The sequence below is a fragment of the Indicator indicator genome, chromosome 37 (genome assembly GCF_027791375.1).
Source record: "Indicator indicator isolate 239-I01 chromosome 37, UM_Iind_1.1, whole genome shotgun sequence".
Classification (NCBI taxonomy): Eukaryota; Metazoa; Chordata; class Aves; order Piciformes; family Indicatoridae; genus Indicator; species Indicator indicator.
Genome location: NC_072046.1, coordinates 4,062,023 through 4,081,750, shown reverse-complemented (window position 1 = coordinate 4,081,750; position 19,728 = coordinate 4,062,023). Strand labels below are relative to the sequence as shown.

At 56.2% G+C, this 19,728-nt stretch overlaps 1 protein-coding gene across 1 annotated transcript in view; it reads right to left on the bottom strand.

The window, feature by feature from the left end:
* Nucleotides 1-19,728, bottom strand: part of NSF (N-ethylmaleimide sensitive factor, vesicle fusing ATPase) — an 81,515-nt gene that overhangs the window by 51,443 nt on the left and 10,344 nt on the right. The window contains exons 2-5 of the mRNA XM_054396480.1: nt 11,359-11,444; nt 5,625-5,724; nt 2,403-2,442; nt 781-947 (exon numbers count right to left, since the gene is read on the bottom strand). Of these exons, the coding sequence (XP_054252455.1) occupies nt 781-947; nt 2,403-2,442; nt 5,625-5,724; nt 11,359-11,444 (393 nt within the window). The remainder of the gene's footprint in view (nt 1-780; nt 948-2,402; nt 2,443-5,624; nt 5,725-11,358; nt 11,445-19,728) is intronic.

Below are 19,728 nucleotides of genomic sequence, written 5' to 3'. Positions count from 1 at the left end.
TCTTGCCTTTCGTTTTCTCCCCAGCCAAATGTCCTGTGTCATCTCCTGCCACTCCAGCACAAGGACATGGAACTGCTGGAGCAGGTCCACTGGAGGCCACACAGAGGATCAGAGGCTGGAGAACCTTCCCTACAGGGACAGGCTGGAGACCTGGGGCTGCTTGAGCTGGAGAAGAGAAGGCTCCAGGGACACCTTAGAGCAGCCTTCCAGTACCTAAGGGGCTCCAGGAGAGCTGGGGAGGGACTTGTGATAAGGGCTGGGAGTGACAGGACAAGGGACAATGGCTTTGAGTTGGGAGAGGGGAGATTGAAACCTGAGAGGAGGAAGAAATTCTTTAGAGTGAGGGTGGGGAGAGCCTGGCCCAGGCTGCCCAGCGTGGTGGGAGTTGCCCCATGCCTGGCACCACTGCAGGGAAGGTTGTCTGGGGCTGTGAGCAACCTGCTCTGGCTGGGGCTGAACCTGCTGGCTGCAGGGGGACTGGACCAGATGCCCTTCAAAGGTCCCTCCCAACCCAAACCATTCTGTCAGTCTGTAACCACCCAGGCCACAGGGAGGCTGATCCCAGCTGTCTGGAGCCCTGGGACTTTCCTCACAGCCAGATTTCCTTAGCTGAGGAAGAGACAGAGCTGCTAGTGCCAGCCAGGCTGGGTCAGCTTCTCCTCCAGCAGCCACTGAGGCCCCGAGCCAGCTGCCCCTCACCACCCAGCCCACCCCAGGCTCTCAGCTGGACTCCCCTCCGCACAGGCAGGTCTCTCCCAGGCTTCTCCCCTGCAGCCTGACCTGCTGGCCCACAGAGAAGGCCTGGCTGTTGAACTGCTGGATGAACTCTGCTGCCATCTTGTCGCTGTCGTAGGGGTTGGAGTCGATGTTCTTCTTCTGCAGGAAGTCGATCTCGATGGTCATGGTCCCGATGCACTGCTTGGCCTTGTCGAAGCTGTACAGGGACACTGCAGGGACAGCAGCAACAGAGGGCTCAGGCAGGGCCCCAAAAAGCAGCAGCAGCAGTCAGGGCTCAGACAGAACCCCAAAAAGCAACAGCAGGAGTCAGGGCCCCAAAAAGGAACAGCAGGAGTCAGACTGCAGGTAGGGCCCCAAAAAGGAACAGCAAGACTCAGACAGGACCCCAAAAAGGAACAGCAGGATTCAGACTGCAGACAGGGACGCAAAAAACAACAGCAGGAGTCAGACAGGACCCCAAAAAGGAACAGCAGGAGTCAGACAGGACCCCAAAAAGGAACAGCAGGAGTCAGACAGGACCCCAAAAAGGAACAGCAGGAGTCAGACTGCAGACAGGGACCCCAAAAAGGAACAGCAGGAGTCAGACTGCAGGTAGCGCCCCAAAAAGGAACAGCGGGAGTCAGACAGGACCCCAAAAAGGAACAGCAAGACTCAGGCAGGACCCCAAAAAACAACAGCAGGAGTCAGACAGGACACCAAAAAGGAACAGCAGGAGTCAGACAGGACACCAAAAAGGAACAGCAGGAGTCAGACAGGAGCCCAAAAAGCAACAGCAGGAGTCAGACAGGAGCCCAAAAAGCAACAGCAGGAGTCAGACAGGACACCAAAAAGGAACAGCAGGAGTCAGACAGGAGCCCAAAAAGCAACAGCAGGAGTCAGACAGGACACCAAAAAGGAACAGCAGGAGTCAGACAGGACACCAAAAAGCAACAGCAGGAGTCAGACAGGGCCCTCAAGAGGAACAGCAGGGGTCAGACTGCAGGCAGGGCCCCACCGTGCAGCAGACACACCCTAGGGCTGGCAGAGCAGCTGCTGCCATTCTGAAGGAGGAATGAAACAGATCCATTCCTCCTGGCAGGCTCTAGCTTCTCCTGCACACACCATCAGAAACAGCAAATCTCTCCATGAAAACTTCTCCATGGAAAAAAAAAACTCCCCAAGGAAAACCTCTCCATGGAACAAAAAAACTCTCTGTGGGAAACTTCTCAGTGGAAAAACCTCTCCGTGGAAAACCTCTTTATGAAAAAACTTCTCCATGAAAAACCTCTCCATGGAAAACCCTCTCCATGAAAAACCTCTCCATGGAAAACCCTCTCCATGAAAACCCTCTCCGTGGAAAAACTTCTCCATGAAAAACCTCTCCATGGAAAACCCTCTCCATGAAAACCCTCTCCGTGGAAAAACCTCTCCATGAAAAACCTCTTCACAGAAAAACCTCTCCCTGGAAAAACCTCTCCATGGAAAAACCTCTCCATGGAAAACCTCTCCCTGGAAAAACCTCTCCATGGAAAACCTCTCCCTGGAAAAACCTCTCCCTGGAAAAACCTCTCCCTGGAAAAACCTCTCCCTGGCAGAGCCCTGGGGTTTGCAGTTGAGTTCTCTTCAGCCTGGAGCCCCCACCTCGCCTTCCTGCGGCCCCTGCAGGTGAGCTGCTGCTGACTTACCCTCGATCTCCTGCCCGATGGAGAGCCCGGCCCACTTCCTCTGTGGAGAGAAGACAAACACCTTGGGAAGCTGGCCCTGGGCAGCACACTCAGCACCAGCAGCCTCTCAGAACCAGCAAGGAAGGGCAGAATGGGACCTTCCAGAACCCCACATCAACAGGAAGCAAACCAAACCCATGGGATCATTTCTATCATCCTGGCTCCTGAGCTCAGGAGGCTCTTCTGGCCAACCTCCTTCACCTTACCTCTTGGAGGCAGCAGTGACTGTACTGGACAGGGCTCATTTCCCAGGCAGGCTCAGCTGCTGCTCACACAGCAGGCAGGGCAGGAGCCAGGAGAGGCTGTGACACACTGCAAGGTCACTTCACAGCTCACACACAGCTACCAGTGGAGGAATTGTTCTGAGGAGCTCCAAGGTGCAGCATTACCCAACCCAAAACTTCCTCAGAGAGCCAAGAACAATAAACTGTTCATGAAGCTCAACAAGCTCAAGTGCAAGGTTCCTGCAGCTGGGTCAGGGCAATCCCAGGCTGGGTGAGGAGTGGCTCCAGAGCAGTGCAGAGGCGAAGACCTTGGGGGTGTCAGGTGGTGACAAACTCCCCAGGAGCCAGCAATGGTCACTGGCAGCCCAGAGCTGGGCTGCATCCAGAGCAGGGAGAGCAGCAGCACAGGGAGGGGATTCTGCCCCTCTGCTCTGCTCTGCTCAGACCCCACCTGCAGCACTGCCTCCAGTTCTGGGGGCCCCAGCACAAGAAGGACCTGGAGCTGTTGTAGAAGCCACAGCCCAGAGCAGGAAGGCAAAATCCAATCCTGTTTCCATATTTCCATATCTCAGGCTTCACAGCTTCCACTGCTCGCCTGCAAGGCCAGGAAGATGCCCTCCTCCCCTTGGCACTGAAGATACCCCAAACCCACCTTCACCTGGCCAGCCAGGCACTGGTGCCCAGGAGAGCAGGGATGGTGAGCAGCTGCAGTGCTTCTCCTGCTAGCACTGGGCTTGGCTTAAACCCTCCAGGTTCAGCCTGTGAAGCCTGGCACCCAAGCTCAGGACTGGAAGGGAAGTGTCCAAGCTCTGCTAGGAAGCTCAGTCAGGATCTTCTCTGTGTTCATTTGGATGCCTCCTGCTAAGAGCTTTGCCATCACTGCACAGCTCCTGAGCTCTGGGCTCTGCTGTATCCAAACTCTGTCATGGCTTTTGGGTTTTAAACCCAGGAGGTAAGATTAGGACAGAGTAAAGGTCGCCAAGAACTTTGTGTGCTTAATGAATGCTCCTCAGACAGATGTTTTTGGAGGACTTGGAGCCTGTGACCTCTCCATGATGGCCATGAACAGACAAGGTGAGCACACACTGTGTGTAACACTGCCTGCAATCACCCAGGGCTGCAGGGAATGCTGGAAAGCAAACCCAGCACCAGGAATGCTCAAAATACTCAGCTGCAGCTGCAACACCTCCTGCCACAGTCACCTGTTGGAGGTAGGCAACCCACCAAGGAGGGCAGGTTGAGACTGGAGATGAGGAAGAAATTCTTCACAGTGAGGCCTGGGAGACCCTGGCACAGGTTGCCCAGGGAGGCTGTGGCTGCCTCCTCCCTGGAGGTGTTCCAGGCCAGGCTGGATGAGGCCTTGAGCAACCTGGGCTGGGGGGAGGTGTCCCTGCCCATGGCAGGGGTTGGAGCTGGATGAGCTTTGAGGTCCCTTCCAACACAACCCATTCAGCCCTCGGGGCTGAAAGAGCACAACAGAGCTGGCAGCTGCTTAAGGAGCACACAAGAGCTCTTCATGCCCACAGGTATGGAGCAAGGAGGGCAGGAGACCAGCACAGCTCAGTAGGAACCTCCTGGTGAAGCTGCAGTGTGAGAAGGAAATGCACAGGCAGTGGAGCAACCTGGGCTGGTGGAGGTGTCCCTGCCCATGGCAGGGGGTTGGAGCTGGATGAGCTTTAAGGTCCCTTCCAACCCAAAGCATTCTGTGAGCTCCTTAGCAGAAGAGCTCCCTATTGGAACCTACCAAACTCAACCCTGAGATGCAAACAGCTTCTCCTGAGAGCTGCTCTGCAGTGTGGGCATCACTGAAGTGGACATCTGTGTACCACAGCATCCCTCACCCAGGCACATCTGAGTTTGAACAACAGCTCAAAAAGCAGAAAGTCCTTTGGGAGCCTACGGCAGGACATCTGGGGAGGATAAAACCTCTTGTTGACAGCACAGAGAGCTGGCTGCTGGAGCAGCTCTGAGCAGCAGAGCAGGGAAGGGCTCAGTCAGTGGAGGTGGCTGTGGCACTTTCAGGCTGTGCCAATGCCCTGAGCCAGAGGCTATGAGATCCACTGCTCTATTTAGAGTTAATTGTGCTCGTTAGTTACTGCAGCCATCACTGAATAGGGGATAACCTCAGGAAGAGGACACAAGTGGCATCTATTGGAGGCATACAAATGCACTTTTCATTTAAAACTAATGACTCAATCTAGTCAGGAAAGCTTCCAGCAGCTCCTGAAGACAGCATGGCAAAGCAAACTGGCTAGGGTCAGGGGAGCCAGGGGCCAATAAACACTCCCAAGGAACAGCAGAGCCTGCTGAGGCTTTTCTCCCTGACACAGTTTGTGGTGGCTCTGGAAGGGTTAAGTGAGACATTTCCTACTGCCTTTAGCCCACCAAGCACCAAAACCAGATCAAAGTCACAGAATAACTTTGCTTCAGTCATGGTAAAAGTCTCCTTGGGCTGCTGCTGCCAGAACTCAGGCCTGCAGCAGATACTCACAGCATCACAGAATCAGCCAGGTTGGAAAACACCTCAGAGATTCTCAAGTCCAACCTATTAATTCCTAACACCTCCTGACAACTAAACCCTGGCTCCAAGGACCACATCCAAGCTTTTTTTGAACACCTCCAGGGATGGTGACTCCACCACCTCCCTGGGCAGCACATCCCATGGCCAATCACTCTCTCTGTGAAGAACTTTCTCCTCACCTCCAGCCTAAACCTCCCCTGGCACAACTTGAGACTGTGTCCTCTTGTTCTGGTGCTGGTTGCCTGGGAGCAGAGCCCAACCCCCACCTGGCTACAACCTCCCTTCAGGTAGTTGTAGAGAGCAATAAGGTCTCCCCTGAGCCTCCTCTTCTCCAGGCAGAGGAGAAGAGGAGGACTCCTGCAGACATCTCCCCCAGGCAGAAGCTCTCCTCAGAGGTTCTGCTGCTCCTGCAGTGAAAGGAACTCAGAGGGTACCCACCTGGGGCAAGCTGAAGGCAATGCTGCCAGGAACGACCGAGGGATGGGTCCTGAGGGTGAAAATGTACTTGTGGTTGGGAGAGGTCTTCACAACAACATGTCTGCAAGAGAGAGCAGAATGGGACCTCAGTACACATCCAGCAGGGCTTTGCACTGCCCCTGCTGCCATGAGGGTGCAGCAGAAATGAGGCAGCTTCCATCTGCTGCTAGGAAGGAAAAGCCAAAAGCTTTAGACCAACAGCACAGTGCAGGCACTCCCCAGGCTCGTGGAGTCCATCACCTGCAGAGGAAGAACATGAAACATGTCCAACAGAGACCACAAAGCTGCTGAGGGGTCTGGAGCAGCTCTGTGAGGAGCAAAGGCCCTTGGGGATCTGAGCAATGCTCAGCAAGAGCCAAAGGCTGGGGGGCAAGAGGCTGGGACCAGACTCTGCTCAGTGGTGCCCAGGGACAGGGCAAGGGGCAGAGGGCACAAACTGGACCCCAGGAGGTTCCATCGGAACAGGAGGAGAAAATTCTTTGGTGTGAGGGTGCTGGAGGCCTGGGGCAGGCTGCCCAGAGAGGTTGTGGAGTCTCCTTCTCTGCAGAGCTTCCAACCCCCTCTGGCCATTGTGCCCCTGGGCAAGCTGCTGTGGTGATCTCCAGAGGTCCTCTCCAACCCCAGAGGTCCTCTCCAACCCCTCCATGCTGGGACTCTGTGTGGTTGCTGGGAAGAAGGTGGAACAGGTTTCACCACACCTTCACACCTGCCTGCACCTTCACTACCCACAGGGTACATGAGGCCACCCATGTGGGCTGAGATGCCTGTCCCCATGGTCAGAAGCTCAGGGCTGGCTGAAGCCTGCTAACAGCCCAGGCCCAGGCTCCTGCCCACCCTCCCTGCCTGGCAGTGGCTGCCTCAGCTGCCATGTGCTCTGCACACCTCCTGTGCACCTGCCCAGGGAGTTCAGCCCCACACAGCAGCAGCTCTGCATTGGCTACACCCAGTGCACAGAACAGCCACAGGCTAGGAGAGGACAAGAGGGAACGTGGGGCCTGCACAGCCTGAAACACCAACCAGGACCAGCTGCACCCCACCAGAGCAGGGAGCCAGCAGAACCCTTCCAGCAGCTGCTGGTGCTTGATGGCATGGGGGGTGAGGAGGCTTTATCAACAGTGGAGCTCTGCTTTGATTCTTAGTGGGATCTGGCCACAAATCCCCAGTAGCCACCCAGAACTCCAGCTGCAGGATGTGCTCCTTCCTTCTGCACCTCCTCCTGCCTCAGGGGTCCTGCACTTGGGTCACAACAGCCCCAGGAATGCTCCAGGCTGGAGGCAGAGTGGCTGGGAACTGCCAGGCAGAAAAGGACCTGGGGGTGCTGGGTGACAGCAGCTGGAGATGAGGCAGCAGTGCCCAGGGGGGCAAGAAGGGCACCAGCAGCCTGGCCTGGAGCAGCAATGGTGTGGGCAGCAGGAGCAGGGCAGGGATTGTGCCCCTGGACTGGGCACTGGGGAGGCCACAGCTCGAGTGCTGTGTTCAGCTCTGGACCCTCACTGCAGGAAGGACACTGAGGGGCTGGAGCCTGTCCAGAGCAGGGCAGTGAGGCTGGAGAAGGGCCTGGAGCCCCTGGGCTATGAGGAGGGGCTGAGGGAGCTGGGGGTGTTGAGGCTGGGGAAGAGGAGGCTGAGGGAGACCTCGTTGCTCTCTCCAGCTCCCTGAAGGGAGGTTGCAGTGAGCAGGGGGCAGCCTCTGCTCCTTGGGGGCAAGGGACAGGAGCAGAGGCAATGGTTCCAAGCTGCCCCAGGGGAGGCTCAGGCTGGAGCTCAGGAAATATTTCTGCCCTGGAAGGGATCTCAAACATTGGAACAGGCTGCCCAGGGCAGTGCTGCAGTCACCATCCCTGGGGGTGTTCCAGCAGCAGGGACCTGGGGCTTAGGGCCATGGTTCAGAGGTGACCTTGCAGTGCTGGGCTGTGGGTTGGACTGGATGAGCTTGGAGCTCTCTTCCAACCAAAGACACTCTGGGACTCTGGGACTCCAACAGGCTGCAAGCAACCTCAGTGTTCAGAATGCTGAAAATGAGGCAGCAGCAGGAAAAACTGAATGCATTTGCACAAGGAGCCTGGAAAGCTCAGGGAGACACATGGGGGAAATCTCAACCTCATTAACAGCTTCTGCTCATAAATAATTAAAGGCACAATGAGTCACCAGGGGCAGGTATCCCCCAAGAGCTCCAGCAGATGAAGCTGCTGCTCCTGGATGTTGTAAAGATTGCCTGAAACCACCAGAACCCAAACAGGGCTTCAGGAGGGCTCCAGCCTGGGAGCAGGAAGCTGTCAGCTGAGGAGTCTGCAGGCCAGGCTGGAGCAGCTGAGCCTCAGACAGATGGCAGAGACCTGTTCGTGCACCGAGGAGTGAGCACAGGCTCTGTAAGGCCAGCAAGCCCCTGAACCACACAGGCAGATCTTCCTCTGGGGCATGTCTGCAGCCCCTGCAAATTACTCAGCAAGGCTCCTGAAGGGTTCTTCAGGTAACAGCTGGCAGGGAGGGTGCTGTAAAAGCTGTGAGTGATTAGTGAGTACTCGGTGCAAAAACAATGCCACTGAGGGGGAGGATGCTGCTCTGGCAGGGGGTTGGACTGGATGATCTCTGGAGGTGCCTTCCAAGCCCTACCACTGTGATTCTGTGTGACTTGACCTGCCCTGGCTCCCTGCCAGCCCCTTCAGCATGTCCTCAGCAGGGATTTCTCTGCCCAAAGCACACTGGGAGTCCTCAGGGAGAAGGAGGTCAGAGCATGTTTAGGTGCTGCAGCTCCCCAGGCCAGCACCACAGTCATGCAGCACATCTCATGGCCTCCTGCGTCACTGGATGGTGACTCAGCCTCCTGCAGCTGCCAGGGTGTGCAAAATGAAGCATGACAAGATCCTCCAGCAGCATGCTGGGCATGATCTGAGGGGAAAGCCCCAGCTCCAGACCATGGCACCAAGTGGCAGTGTTACAGCACAGCTCTTTGCTTTGCAGGCAGTGGTGGTGATGGCAGAGCCCAGCCTGCTGCCTGCCCCACGCTGCAGTGGAGCTCAGGGGATCTGCAGTGCAGCAGGGAGAGCACAGCCCCAGCAGCAGCTCAGCACCTGCCTCCCTCTGGCCTCTGCACCTCCTGAGTGCTCTGCAGCAGCTGCTCACAGCCAAGCACTTGCTGCTGTCCTGATGAGCCCCCACTGCCAGAGACAAGCAGCAATCTCAGGGGGTCAGCATGGCAGGAGCTGTGCCCTGCTGGGCAGGGAGGGATCAGGGAGAGGATCCCAGAGCTTCCCACACTGCCATGGAAGAGGGCTCTGGGAGGGAGAGGAGAGCAGGCAGCTGCTGCAGGCCTGCAAGCTGGGTCCCTCCAGGACACTGAGGCTTGAGGAAAGGAACATGTGCATAATGCAGGAGGCACAGCCAGGGCTCAGGTACCTGTGCAGGGAAACTGCTCTGGAAAAATCTGCCTGGGGAAGGCAACCTCTGAGGGGAGCAGGAAGCTGCTGTGGCTCCAGAAGTGCTGCTTGCTTGCAGCTGTGCTCAGAGGGGATGGGTTTGGGTTGTTTTGGCTTTTTATAGCAAAGCTGGGCTTGGGAAATCACAGCTCAGCTAAGGAAGGAAGGGCCAGGACAGCTCTCCAGGGTAGAGCAAGGCAGAGTGGCAGCACAGGTGACAAGATTTAAATCACATCACAGAGTCACAGAATGGTTTGAGTGGGAAGGGACCTTCAAGAGCTTCCAGTTCCAGCCCCCTGCCATGGGCAGAGACACCTCCCACCAGCCCAGCTTGCTCAAGGCCTCATCCAGCCTGGCCTGGAACACCTCCAGGGAGGGGGCAGCCACAGCCTGCCTGGGCAACCTGTGCCAGGCTTTCCCCAGCTTCACTCTAAACAATTTCTTCTTCATCTCCAGTCTCAGTCTCCTCTCTCCCAGCTCAAAGCCATCATCCCTCATCCTGGCACCCCCAGCCCTTGTCAAAAGTCCCTCCCCAGCTCTCCTGGAGCCCCTTCAGGTACTGGAAGGCTGCTCTAAGGTCTCCCTGGAGCCTTCTCTTCTCCAGCCTGAACAGCTCCAACTCTCTCAGCCTGTCCCCATAGCAGAGGTTCTGCAGCCCTCTGATCATCTGAGGCCTCCTCTGGTCTCTCCCCAGCAGATCTATCCCTCCCTGTACCCTGCAGTTCACAGCCACCTCGCTGTCCACCCCAGCAGAACTCATCCAGCCCAGGTTCCACTACCCAGGACCACTCAGTATCTTCTTTGAACATTTCCTCTCCTTTTTTAAGCCCAAACTTTCTGCTGCACAAGACCCTCTCTTCCTGCTTCAGTTAATGACTTCTGTCTACAGTCTCCACCCTGCAGGCTCTGAGAGGCACCCCAGCAAAGCCAGGCAAGGCAAGGCAGCTCATTATCTGCCCTTGTACCCCAGCCCTTGTGTGGGCTGAGCTGCAGTGCTGCTCTGCCTGCTGCCTCGCCCCCAGCAGCAAAGCCCAACCCAGCTCCCATCAGCCACCCACCACTGTCATTAAAGAATCCAAACTGTTGTGCCCACACTCGGTTTGCCTTCCCCTTCTGCTCTGGTGCATGAACCCCCCCAGAAGGTGAGAGAGCTTCCACTGACTGCTCAGCACCCCAGCAGGATGTGAACCTGAGAAGATGCCCTCAGAAACACAACTAATGACTCCAACCTGACAGCTCAAACATCCAACTCTGTGACAGCAGCAACAGCTAAGCCAGCAGAGGACTTCAGCAGATCAAAGCAAGCCTCAAGTCATTCATTAACACAGTGACTGTAATTAGGCCACAGAGACAGAGTAAGAGAATCACTTCAGTTGGAAAAGCCCTTTAAGATCCTCCAGTTCAACCATTCTCTAACTCTGCCAAGCCTGCTTCCAAACCATGGCCCTCAGCACCACACCTCTGCCTCTTTGAAACCCCTCCAGGGATGGGCATTCAGCCACCTTCCTGGGCAGCCTGTGCTGAGAATCCCTTGAGTGAAGTTTCACAGAATCACAGCATGTTAAGGGCTGGAAGGGACCTCCAGAGGTGATCAAGTCCAACCCCCTGCCAGAGCAGGGTCACACAGGAACACATCCAGGTGGGTTTTGAATCTCTCTAGAGAAGGAGACTCCACAACCTCTCTGGGCAGCCTGCTCCAGGGCACCCTCCCAGTGAACAGTTTCTCCTCATGTTCCCATGGAACCTCCTCTGCTCCAGCTTGCACCCCCTGCCCCTTGTCCTGTCACTGGACATCACTGAGAAGTTTCTTCTAATGTCCAACCTAAACCTCCCATAGTGCAACTTGAGGCCATTTCCTCTTGTCCTATCCCTTGTTCCTTGGGGAGAAGAGCCCAACCCCCACCTGGCTCCAACCTCCTTTCAGGGAGCTGCAGAGAGCAATGAGGTCTCTCAGCCTCTTCTCCACACTAAACACCCCCAGGTCCTTCAGCTGCTCCTCTCCAGCCCTGTTCCCCAGTCCCCTCACCACCTTTGTTTTCCTTCTCTCCAGCCCTGTTCCCCAGACCCCTCACCACCTTTGTTGCCCTTCTCTCCAGCAGATGCAGCTCCCAGAGCAGAAATGCTTCAGAGGAAATGGCACTGTCCTTTTAGTGTCTCCAGCTGTGAGCAAGAGGCACAATTAGTGTTTTGGCCTCTAAAGAGGCAGCAGCTTGGTGAATTAACCTTTTGTTGGCCCCTTCCTGACTTTGACATTTCCTTCCAGCTCCAGCAGACACTTACTGCCCAGATGGGAAGTCCTTCTCGTTCACCACAGCACAGTTGGTCAGGGACAGCTCATCCGTGGGACATCTTGCAGCTTGCATAGGCTAAGAGAAAGGAAGAGGAGAGCACATCACACACAGCTCTGACCCTGCCCCCAGCACAGCCTCAACCTTCTGTAAACCACAGCCTGCCCAGGGAGGTGCTTGGGAGTCCCATCCCTGCAGAGGTTCAAGGTCAGGCTCAACAGGGCTCTGGGCAACCTGAGCTAGTGGAGACCAAGGGAGGGGATTCTCCCCCTCTGCTCCTCTCTGCTGAGACCACACCTGTTGCTCTATGTCCAGTTCTGGAGCCTCTGTTCCAGGAAGGATCTGGAGGTGCTAGAAGGTGTCCAGAGAGGGGCCACAAGGATGAGCAGAGGGCTGGAGCTGCTCTGGAGACAGCCTGAGAGAGTTGGGGTTGTGCAATCTGGAGAGGAGAAGGCTCCCAGGAGACCTTCTTGTGACCTTCCAGGATCTGAAGGGGGCTCCAAGAAAGCTGGGGAGGGACTTTGTAGAGTGTCAGGTAGGGATAGGACTCGGGGGGGTGAAGCAAAACTAGAAGTGGGGAGATTCAGATTGGATGCCAGGAAGAAGTTCTTCCCCTGAGGGTGGTGAGACACTGGCACAGGTTGCCCAGGGAGGTGGTGGAAGCCTCATGCCTGGAGGTTTTGAAGGCCAGGCTGGATGTGGCTGTGAGCAACCTGCTCTGGTGTGAGGTGTCCCTGGCCATGGCAGGGGGTTGGACTGGATGACCTTTGGAGGTCCCTTCCATGCCTGACCATCCTGTGATTGTGTCTCTGAGTAGTGACAGAGCACAGCCCAGTGCCACTGACAAGCTCCTCTCATATATTTGCACCCCAAAACTCTGTGAATCAGGACACCTGAGATCTTCCAGCACAGGTCTGAAGAAGCCTGCAGGGTGAATGCTGGGACCTTGCTGGGCAGCCCTGGTGTGCATGCAGCCTCCCTGAGCCCTGCCCAAGGCCAAATATTCTGCCAAGTACCAGAATTTGGGGTTCTTTAAGCTGGTAAAGCAAAGCAGCCCAGAAAAAGAGCAGACCCAGCCCTGGGTGACCCTGCCTCAGAATGCTGTGCTGGGTTAGAGAGACTGGGAGGGAAAGGGGTGGAATAGGGACATGGAATAGATCTGAAGAGAAGGAGATCAAGGGGAGACCTTCTCACTCTCTACAACTCCCTTAAAAGGAGGCTGGAGTCAGGTGGGGGTTGGGCTCTTCTCCCAAGGAACAAGCAATAGGAGAAGAGGAATGGCCTCAAGTTGCCCCAGGGGAGGTTTAGGTTGGACATGAGGAATAATTTTGTCCCTTTGAGGGTTGTCAAGGCCTGGCCCAGGCTGTCCAGGGCAGTGATGGAGTCCCCATCCCTGAAGGAGTGTCAAAGCTGTGGAGATGTGGTGCTGGGATCATGGTTTAGCAGCAGTCTTGGTAGCATTGGACTTGATCTGAAATGTCCTTCCCAGCCTAAACAATTCTGTGGTTCCATGGCTGTTCCCTGACATCCCTCAGATGAGTGGGATTTGAGCACATCCTCTCTGGATATCCATCCTGCAAACACTGCACTCCGAGGCAGGTCCACAGGAAGGCTGCTCTCAGCCAGCTCCTCTCTAAAGCCTCTCAAAAGAAACACCACAGGCTAAAGAATGTTCTGTAGGAACACCACAGAGCAGCAACAACCAGGAGGAAATGAATCCTGGGGAGCATCATGCAAAGTGTGCCCAGCAGGTCTAGGGAGCTTCTCCCCAACCTCTGCTCTGCCCTGCTGAGACCACACCTGCAATACTGTGTCCAGTTTGGGGCTCCTCACTTCAAGAGAGACAGAGACCTGCTGGAGAGAGTCCAACCACAAGATTATGAGGATGATGAAGGGACTTGAACATCTCTGCTTGGGGCTGTTCAGTCTGGAGAGGATTGATGTCTACCTGAGGGCTGGGGGTCAGGATGAAGGTGCCAGGCTCAGGCTCTTGTCAGTGGTGCTCAGTGATAGGACAAGGAACAGCAGGGACAAGCTGGAGCCCAGGGGGTTCCACCTCAACATGAGGAGAAATTTCTTTGCTGTGAGGGTGCTGGAGCTCTGCAGCAGGCTGCCCAGGGGGGTTGTGGAGTCCTCCTCTCTGGATGTGTTCCTGTGTGACCTGCCCTGGGTGATGCTGCTCTGGCAGGTGGGTTGGACTGGCTGATCCCTGGAGGTGCCTTCCAACCTATAACACTCTGTGACCCAGGGAAGTTTCATGGTCAGTTCCAGCCCATTACAAAAGCTACCATTACTCAGCCAGTTCTGAGGCTCTGTCCTCCCTCCTCCTCTCTTCTCCTGAGCTCAAAGGAGCAATCCCAGTTCAAGGCTATCTGCTCAGTTCTTTCCCCTCCACTATTACTCATCAATTTAGTAGCCAAATAGCCAAATCCCACCACTCTCAGCCCAGGCTACCCCCTCCCATAACAAGGCAGCATATCAGGGGAGTGGGGCAGAGGCACCTTGGCCCCATCCCACATCCCCCTCCTTTAATTGCTTCTGCAGAATTATTCCACAAAATAATGGCTGAAAGATGGAAATGGACTCAGAATGCCTCCAGAGGTGGAGAAAAGGCTGGAAAGGACAGGATGTCTCCATCATTAGCTCCACTGAGACAACCTCATCTGCAGGAAAGCTGAACATGCCCCCCCAGGGTGGTATTTTTAGCATCCAAGCTCAACCATTTGCTTTGGCAGACTCCAATTTGCAGGCAGTGCAGAAGCTTTCTGTCAGTGCCAGCCTCTTGCTGAGGGCAATTCCAAGTGGATTTTCTCCTAAGACATCCTGAAATCCCAGGCATGGGAGGAAGAAGAGCCTTGATCCTAAGGCACACACCACAGTAATTTCCCTGGGGTTAACACCACAGGTACCTGAAGGGGCTCCAGGAGAGCTGGGGAGGGACTTGTGACAAGGGCTGGGAGTGACAGAAGGAGGGAGAATGGCTGTGAGCTGGGAGAGGGGAGATCGAGACTGGAGATGAGGAAGGAATTGTTTAGAGTGAGGGTGGTGAGACCCTGGCACAGGTTGCCCAGGGAGGCTGTGGCTGTCCCCTCCCTGGAGGTGTTGAAGGCCAGGCTGGATGAGGCCTTGAGCAGCCTGGGCTGGTGGGAGGTGTCCCTGCCCAAACCTGCACAACCTTTCTGCCCCTCTGAGCCATTTGAGAGAAGAATCACAGAAAATCCATCCTCATGGGGGGCTGAGGCAGGGCTGCCCTGCAGCTCTAACCACCCTTCTGTGCCAGGCTGCAATTACCACGGAATGCTCTGGGTTGGAAGGGACCTCCAAAGCTCATCCAGTCCAGCACCCTGCAGTCAGCAGGGACATCCTCCACTAGATCAGGCTGCCCAGGCTCAGCCAGGCTGTCAAGTCTCACCTTGAATGTTTCCAGGGATGGGGCCTCAACCACCTCCCTGGGCAGCCTGTTGCAGTGTTCCACCAACTCTCCTGCAGTAGCTGTTCCTTAGAGCAGGCCTGGTGGAACATTCTCCCTGAACAATGCTCAGTGGCCCCTGACATGTGCCAAAAGGACTCCACTGCCAGCCCTGAACATTCCCCTACCTGGATGTGAAGTGCAGCAAGAGGCTCCATGAACCATTCCTGCACTCACCCCTCCATGAGCAACTCTGTGCTCTCCTGAGCACCAGTGCCCTGCTGAAGCACACAGCCTGCCCGTGGAGCTTCCCCACCTCTGGGCACTGCCCCACAGCCTGGTTTCTGCCCCCACTTGCCAGGGGAGAGCTCTGTGAAGGGCATGCCCTGCTGAAGGCATTAGGGGGCTATTTCTGGAGCACAGAGCTGCTGGATTAAGCCTTTTGTAGATGCAGGTTTAATCCTCCCTGACAAACTGCTTCCCACACACCAGCAGTGAGTGCCCAGCAGAGCTGCCAGCCCCTCCTGGCCTTCCTGCCTGGGCCCAGGGAGGTGCCAGCTCTGCTCTGAACGTGCTTCAAACCCTGCTCCAAGGCCTCCTGCTGCAAGCCCCAGCACAGGACAGACCCCTGGCAAACCCTCCCTCGCTGACACCTGAGGTGACACTGCAGCCTCTGCAGCAGCAGAGGATTTTAAATGTGGCCTTGCCAGTGCCCAGTACAAGGGGACAATCCCTGCCCTGTTATGTTTGGAACATCATAAACCTGGTGCAAGGAAAGGTCACTGGATGGACACAGGACATGTGAGGGACAACCTGAGGAGATGTGGTCATGCAAAAGGTGATGCTGTCTGGAGAGAATCCAGGCCAGGAGGAGGAACACACTGCTCCCCTCTCTTCAACCCAGAGCTGGCATCCCCAGCACTGCTGCCCACAGGGATGGCTGGCTGGCTGGCTGGCTGTTTGTCAGCCAGGATCTAGGCACTGGCTGCTCCTGAGTCAGTTCTTCTGGCATGAACACACCAGCCCAGAGCTGTAACACCAGAGCCTGGTGGGCTGCCTCATGCCTGTGGTGGGCCTGACCAGCTTCCCAGGACACCCAGAGCCCTGCACCCTCTGCCCTCTCTGCCTGCCCTTGCACACCACACGTCAGGGACAGAGGACAAAATCCAGAAGAGTGTTTCTAAGGAATCCTCCAGAACACTCCCACAGCTCCTCTGAAGCTGTCTGACAGGTTACTAGCAACTAGGCAAGGCAAGGTAGAGTTTAGCTCTGCAAGCCAGCAGAGCAGATCCTGGGCTGACAGCAAAAGCCATCTGCTGCAGTGACACTGCTGTCACACCCAGTTTGAAGGTGACCCAGATACATCTTCACAGGTTGCAGCCTGTGTCCACAATATTGATAGGTTGGGCTTCAGGCAGCAGAAGTCCTCCCTGCCTCCAGTCATTGTTCTGGTTTCTGCAAGGAGGAGACTCCAAGGACAGTGAAGTTCTGGAGAGGTGACTCCACACTGCATCCTAAGGCACCCTCAGCTGGAGGCAGCCACCAGCAGTCATGCAGCATCCCCTGCTAAACCTGTGTCCATGCAGGGCCTGCCCTGATGCTCCTCCTGTGCTCCAGGAGGGAGAGGAGAACACACAAGGCACTGCTCAATCTCATGCTGCAAGACAGGGGTTCAGGACCCCACCTCTGGATTTATCAGAGAATGGCTTGGCTTGGGAGGGACCTTAGAGACCATCCAGTCCCAACCCCCCTGCCACGGGCAGGGACACCTCCCACTGGAGCAGCTTGCTCATGACACAGCAGCAGCACTGCCTCCACTCCTGCTGCTGAGCTGCTGCCCACCATGAGACCCCCACGCCAGGAGGCTCAGTGGTGCTGACACATTCCAGTGACAAGGTGAAAGTCATCCTGGAGAACAAAGCTTCTCAACAGCAGTCACCAGAACACCTGATCTCCCCCAGACTTCTCTTCCCAAAGTTGCATGGATTGAGGTCTTCCTCCACAGAACCATTGGCCTGAGCTGGTGTGGCACTGCAGGGAGGGCAGCTCAAGAGAGCAGAGCTGCCTTATCTGGGTGTTTTCACACACACCCAACCTCACCTCTTCTCCTCCTGACCTTCAAACCAAGCAAAGCACTGCTGGGGCAAAGGGTGAGCAGTGAACACTCTGAGCACCACAGCCAGCACAAGCACAGAAACTTGCTGGCTGCTCCAGAGCTGGGCAGCTGATGGCAGAGGAGCTGGGGAGAAACATTTCTGCATCCCTCAGAGCACACAGCAGGCAGGCTGGTGGGACAGCACCCAGGGGGATGAGCGAGCTGGGGCTTGGAGCCTGGAGCAGAGGAGCCTGAGGGGTGCCCCCATTGCTGGGGATAAAGATGTGCAGAGCCAGGCTCTGGCTCAGGGATGTCCAAGGACAGCACAAGGGGCACTGGGGGCAAGCTGGAGCAGAGGAGGTGCCATGGGAACAGGAGAAACTTTGTCACTGGGAGGATGCTGAAGCCCTGGAGCAGGCAGCCCAGAGAGGTTGTGGAGTCTACTTCTCTGGAGACTTTCCAAATCCACCTGGATGTGTTCTGTGTGCCCTGCCCTGGGTGCCCCTGCTCTGGCAGGGGGTTGGACTGGATGAGCTCTGGAGGTCCCCTCCAACCCCTACCCTTCTGTGATCCTATGAACTGGGGATCCCCACTCCAATGTACCACTAAACCCAGAGCTTCAACAAGAACCTGCTCAGGAGGTACTCTGAGGAAGAATGTTTGGTTCCTATTTACCAGGGACCAAGCAGACGTGTGCTGCAGCATGGCTGCTCAGAGGTGTTTGGCTCAAGAACCCCTTCACTGCTAAAAGCCTGCAGGCAAAATTAAGTTTGAATACAGAAGGAAGAATTGTGGTGTTAAAAGGAGCTCTGGAGATAAACAGGGAGCTAAGATGATGACAGGCAGAGTCTACATTATCCAGGACCATAGAATCATCAAGGTTGGAAAAGCCCTCTAAGGTCAAGTCCAACCTCCTACCCAACACCTCCCTGAGCATTAGAGCATGACCCATAGTGCCACACCTACTCCTTTCTTGAACACCTCCATGGTGACTCCACCACCTCCCTGTGCAGCCTGTTCCAATCCCTGACCATTCTTGCCTCAAAGAAATTTTTTCTCATCTGCAATCAAACCCTCCCCTGGGACAACTTGAGTTCATTTCCTCTTGTCCTGTCATTAGTCACGTGGGAGAAGAGGCCAACACCAGCCTCACTCCAGCCTCCTTTCGGGGAGCTGTAGAGAGCCAGAAGATCTCTCAGCCTCCTCTTCTCCAGGCTAAACACCCCCAGCTCCCGTAGCATCTCCTCACCAGACCTGCTCCCCAAGCCCCTCAGCAGCTTCCTTGCCCTTCATTGGACCTGCTGCTCAGGACCAGCACGCAGCACTGCCCAGAGCCAGCATGCAGCACAGCCCGGCCCCAGCAGACAGCACTGCCCGGCCCCAGCAGGCAGCACCGCCCGGCCCCAGCACGCAGCACTGCCCAGAGCCAGCATGCAGCACCGCCCGGCCCCAGCACTGCCCTGCCCCAGCACACAGCACCGCCCGGCCCCAGCACGCAGCACTGCCCAGAGCCAGCATGCAGCACAGCCCTGCCCCAGCACTGCCCTGCCCCAGCACGCAGCACCGCCCGGCCCCAGCACGCAGCACCGCCCGGCCCCAGCACGCAGCACCGCCCGGCCCCAGCACTGCCCTGCCCCAGCACACAGCACTGCCCTGCCCCAGCACGCAGCATCGCCCGGCCCCAGCACGCAGCACCGCCCGGCCCCAGCACACAGCACTGCCCTGCCCCAGCACGCAGCACCGCCCGGCCCCAGCACAGCCTGGGTCCAAAGCTCCACCAGACCAAGTGACAACAGAACCTGAAGGTCAGAGCTGCAAACACAAGGAGCCTGCTTCCCACAGCTGACAGACACCAGCATGAGCACACAGAGAACTGAGCTGCAGACAGCTGGGTTAGCAGTAGCCTGGGAGCAGAAGCTACATCGAGCTCAGTGCAGGAAAGCCTGAGGAGGAGCATGACTGCCTTCCTCTGCAGGCACACATACACCATGGAGCTGAATAACGGGAGACAAAACAGCTATGCACTGAAGGACAGAAGAAACTGGCATCGATCAACAGCACTGCTGGCACAGAGGAGTTAAGAATGGGTCCCAACCAGCAGAGGAAGATGGCACTGCCATGGCTGTAGTGGGAAACAGCAAAGACAACAGCAGAGCTCCTTCTTGGGCAGCCTGCAGTGATGGTTATGAAAGGAACAAGAAGATGATGCCTGCAGCAGGGCCCAGGCTCAGCCACAGCAGATGTCCCAGCTGCTGGGTCCTAGTTTGCAGAAGGCTTTTCTGGGCATATAAAAAATATTTGAATAAAGGTTCCAGAGCTCTCCAGCTACAAGAAGATATCAAAAATCTACACAGAACTCTGTGGACAGCAGGCTTGGCCAGGCAGGTTTCCTCTGCAGACCTACAGTCAGTCAGGGAGTCCTGCTGTGCCCAGCAGGTCAAGGGCACTGTGCCCAGGACAGGCAGCCTCATGCCCAGGACAGGCAGCCCTGCCTGGCTGCTCAGGAATGACCCTTCCATCAGCTCCATTTGACCTCAGGTTGACTTTGCTGGAAGCTTTTATCCTCACCAGAAGGAGCTGCATGCTCTCCTGAAAACAAGCTCATAAATACCAATCTTCCTCTCCTACTAGAAGAGGAACACATTAGGAAAGCTAAAATGTCAGAATTAATATTCAAATGTAAGTCAAAGCCAGGGAGCTTTGAGCAAGCCAACACCAAGACAGCCTCAAGACAAAGAGCTCAGTCAAGAAGGACAGAGGAGATGGCAGCCTCCCTCCCCCACCACCCACTCTCATCAGTACAAGCCAGCTCCTGCTGCTGGCTCAGGCAGCCCAGGAGGCATCAAGGCGAGCAGGAC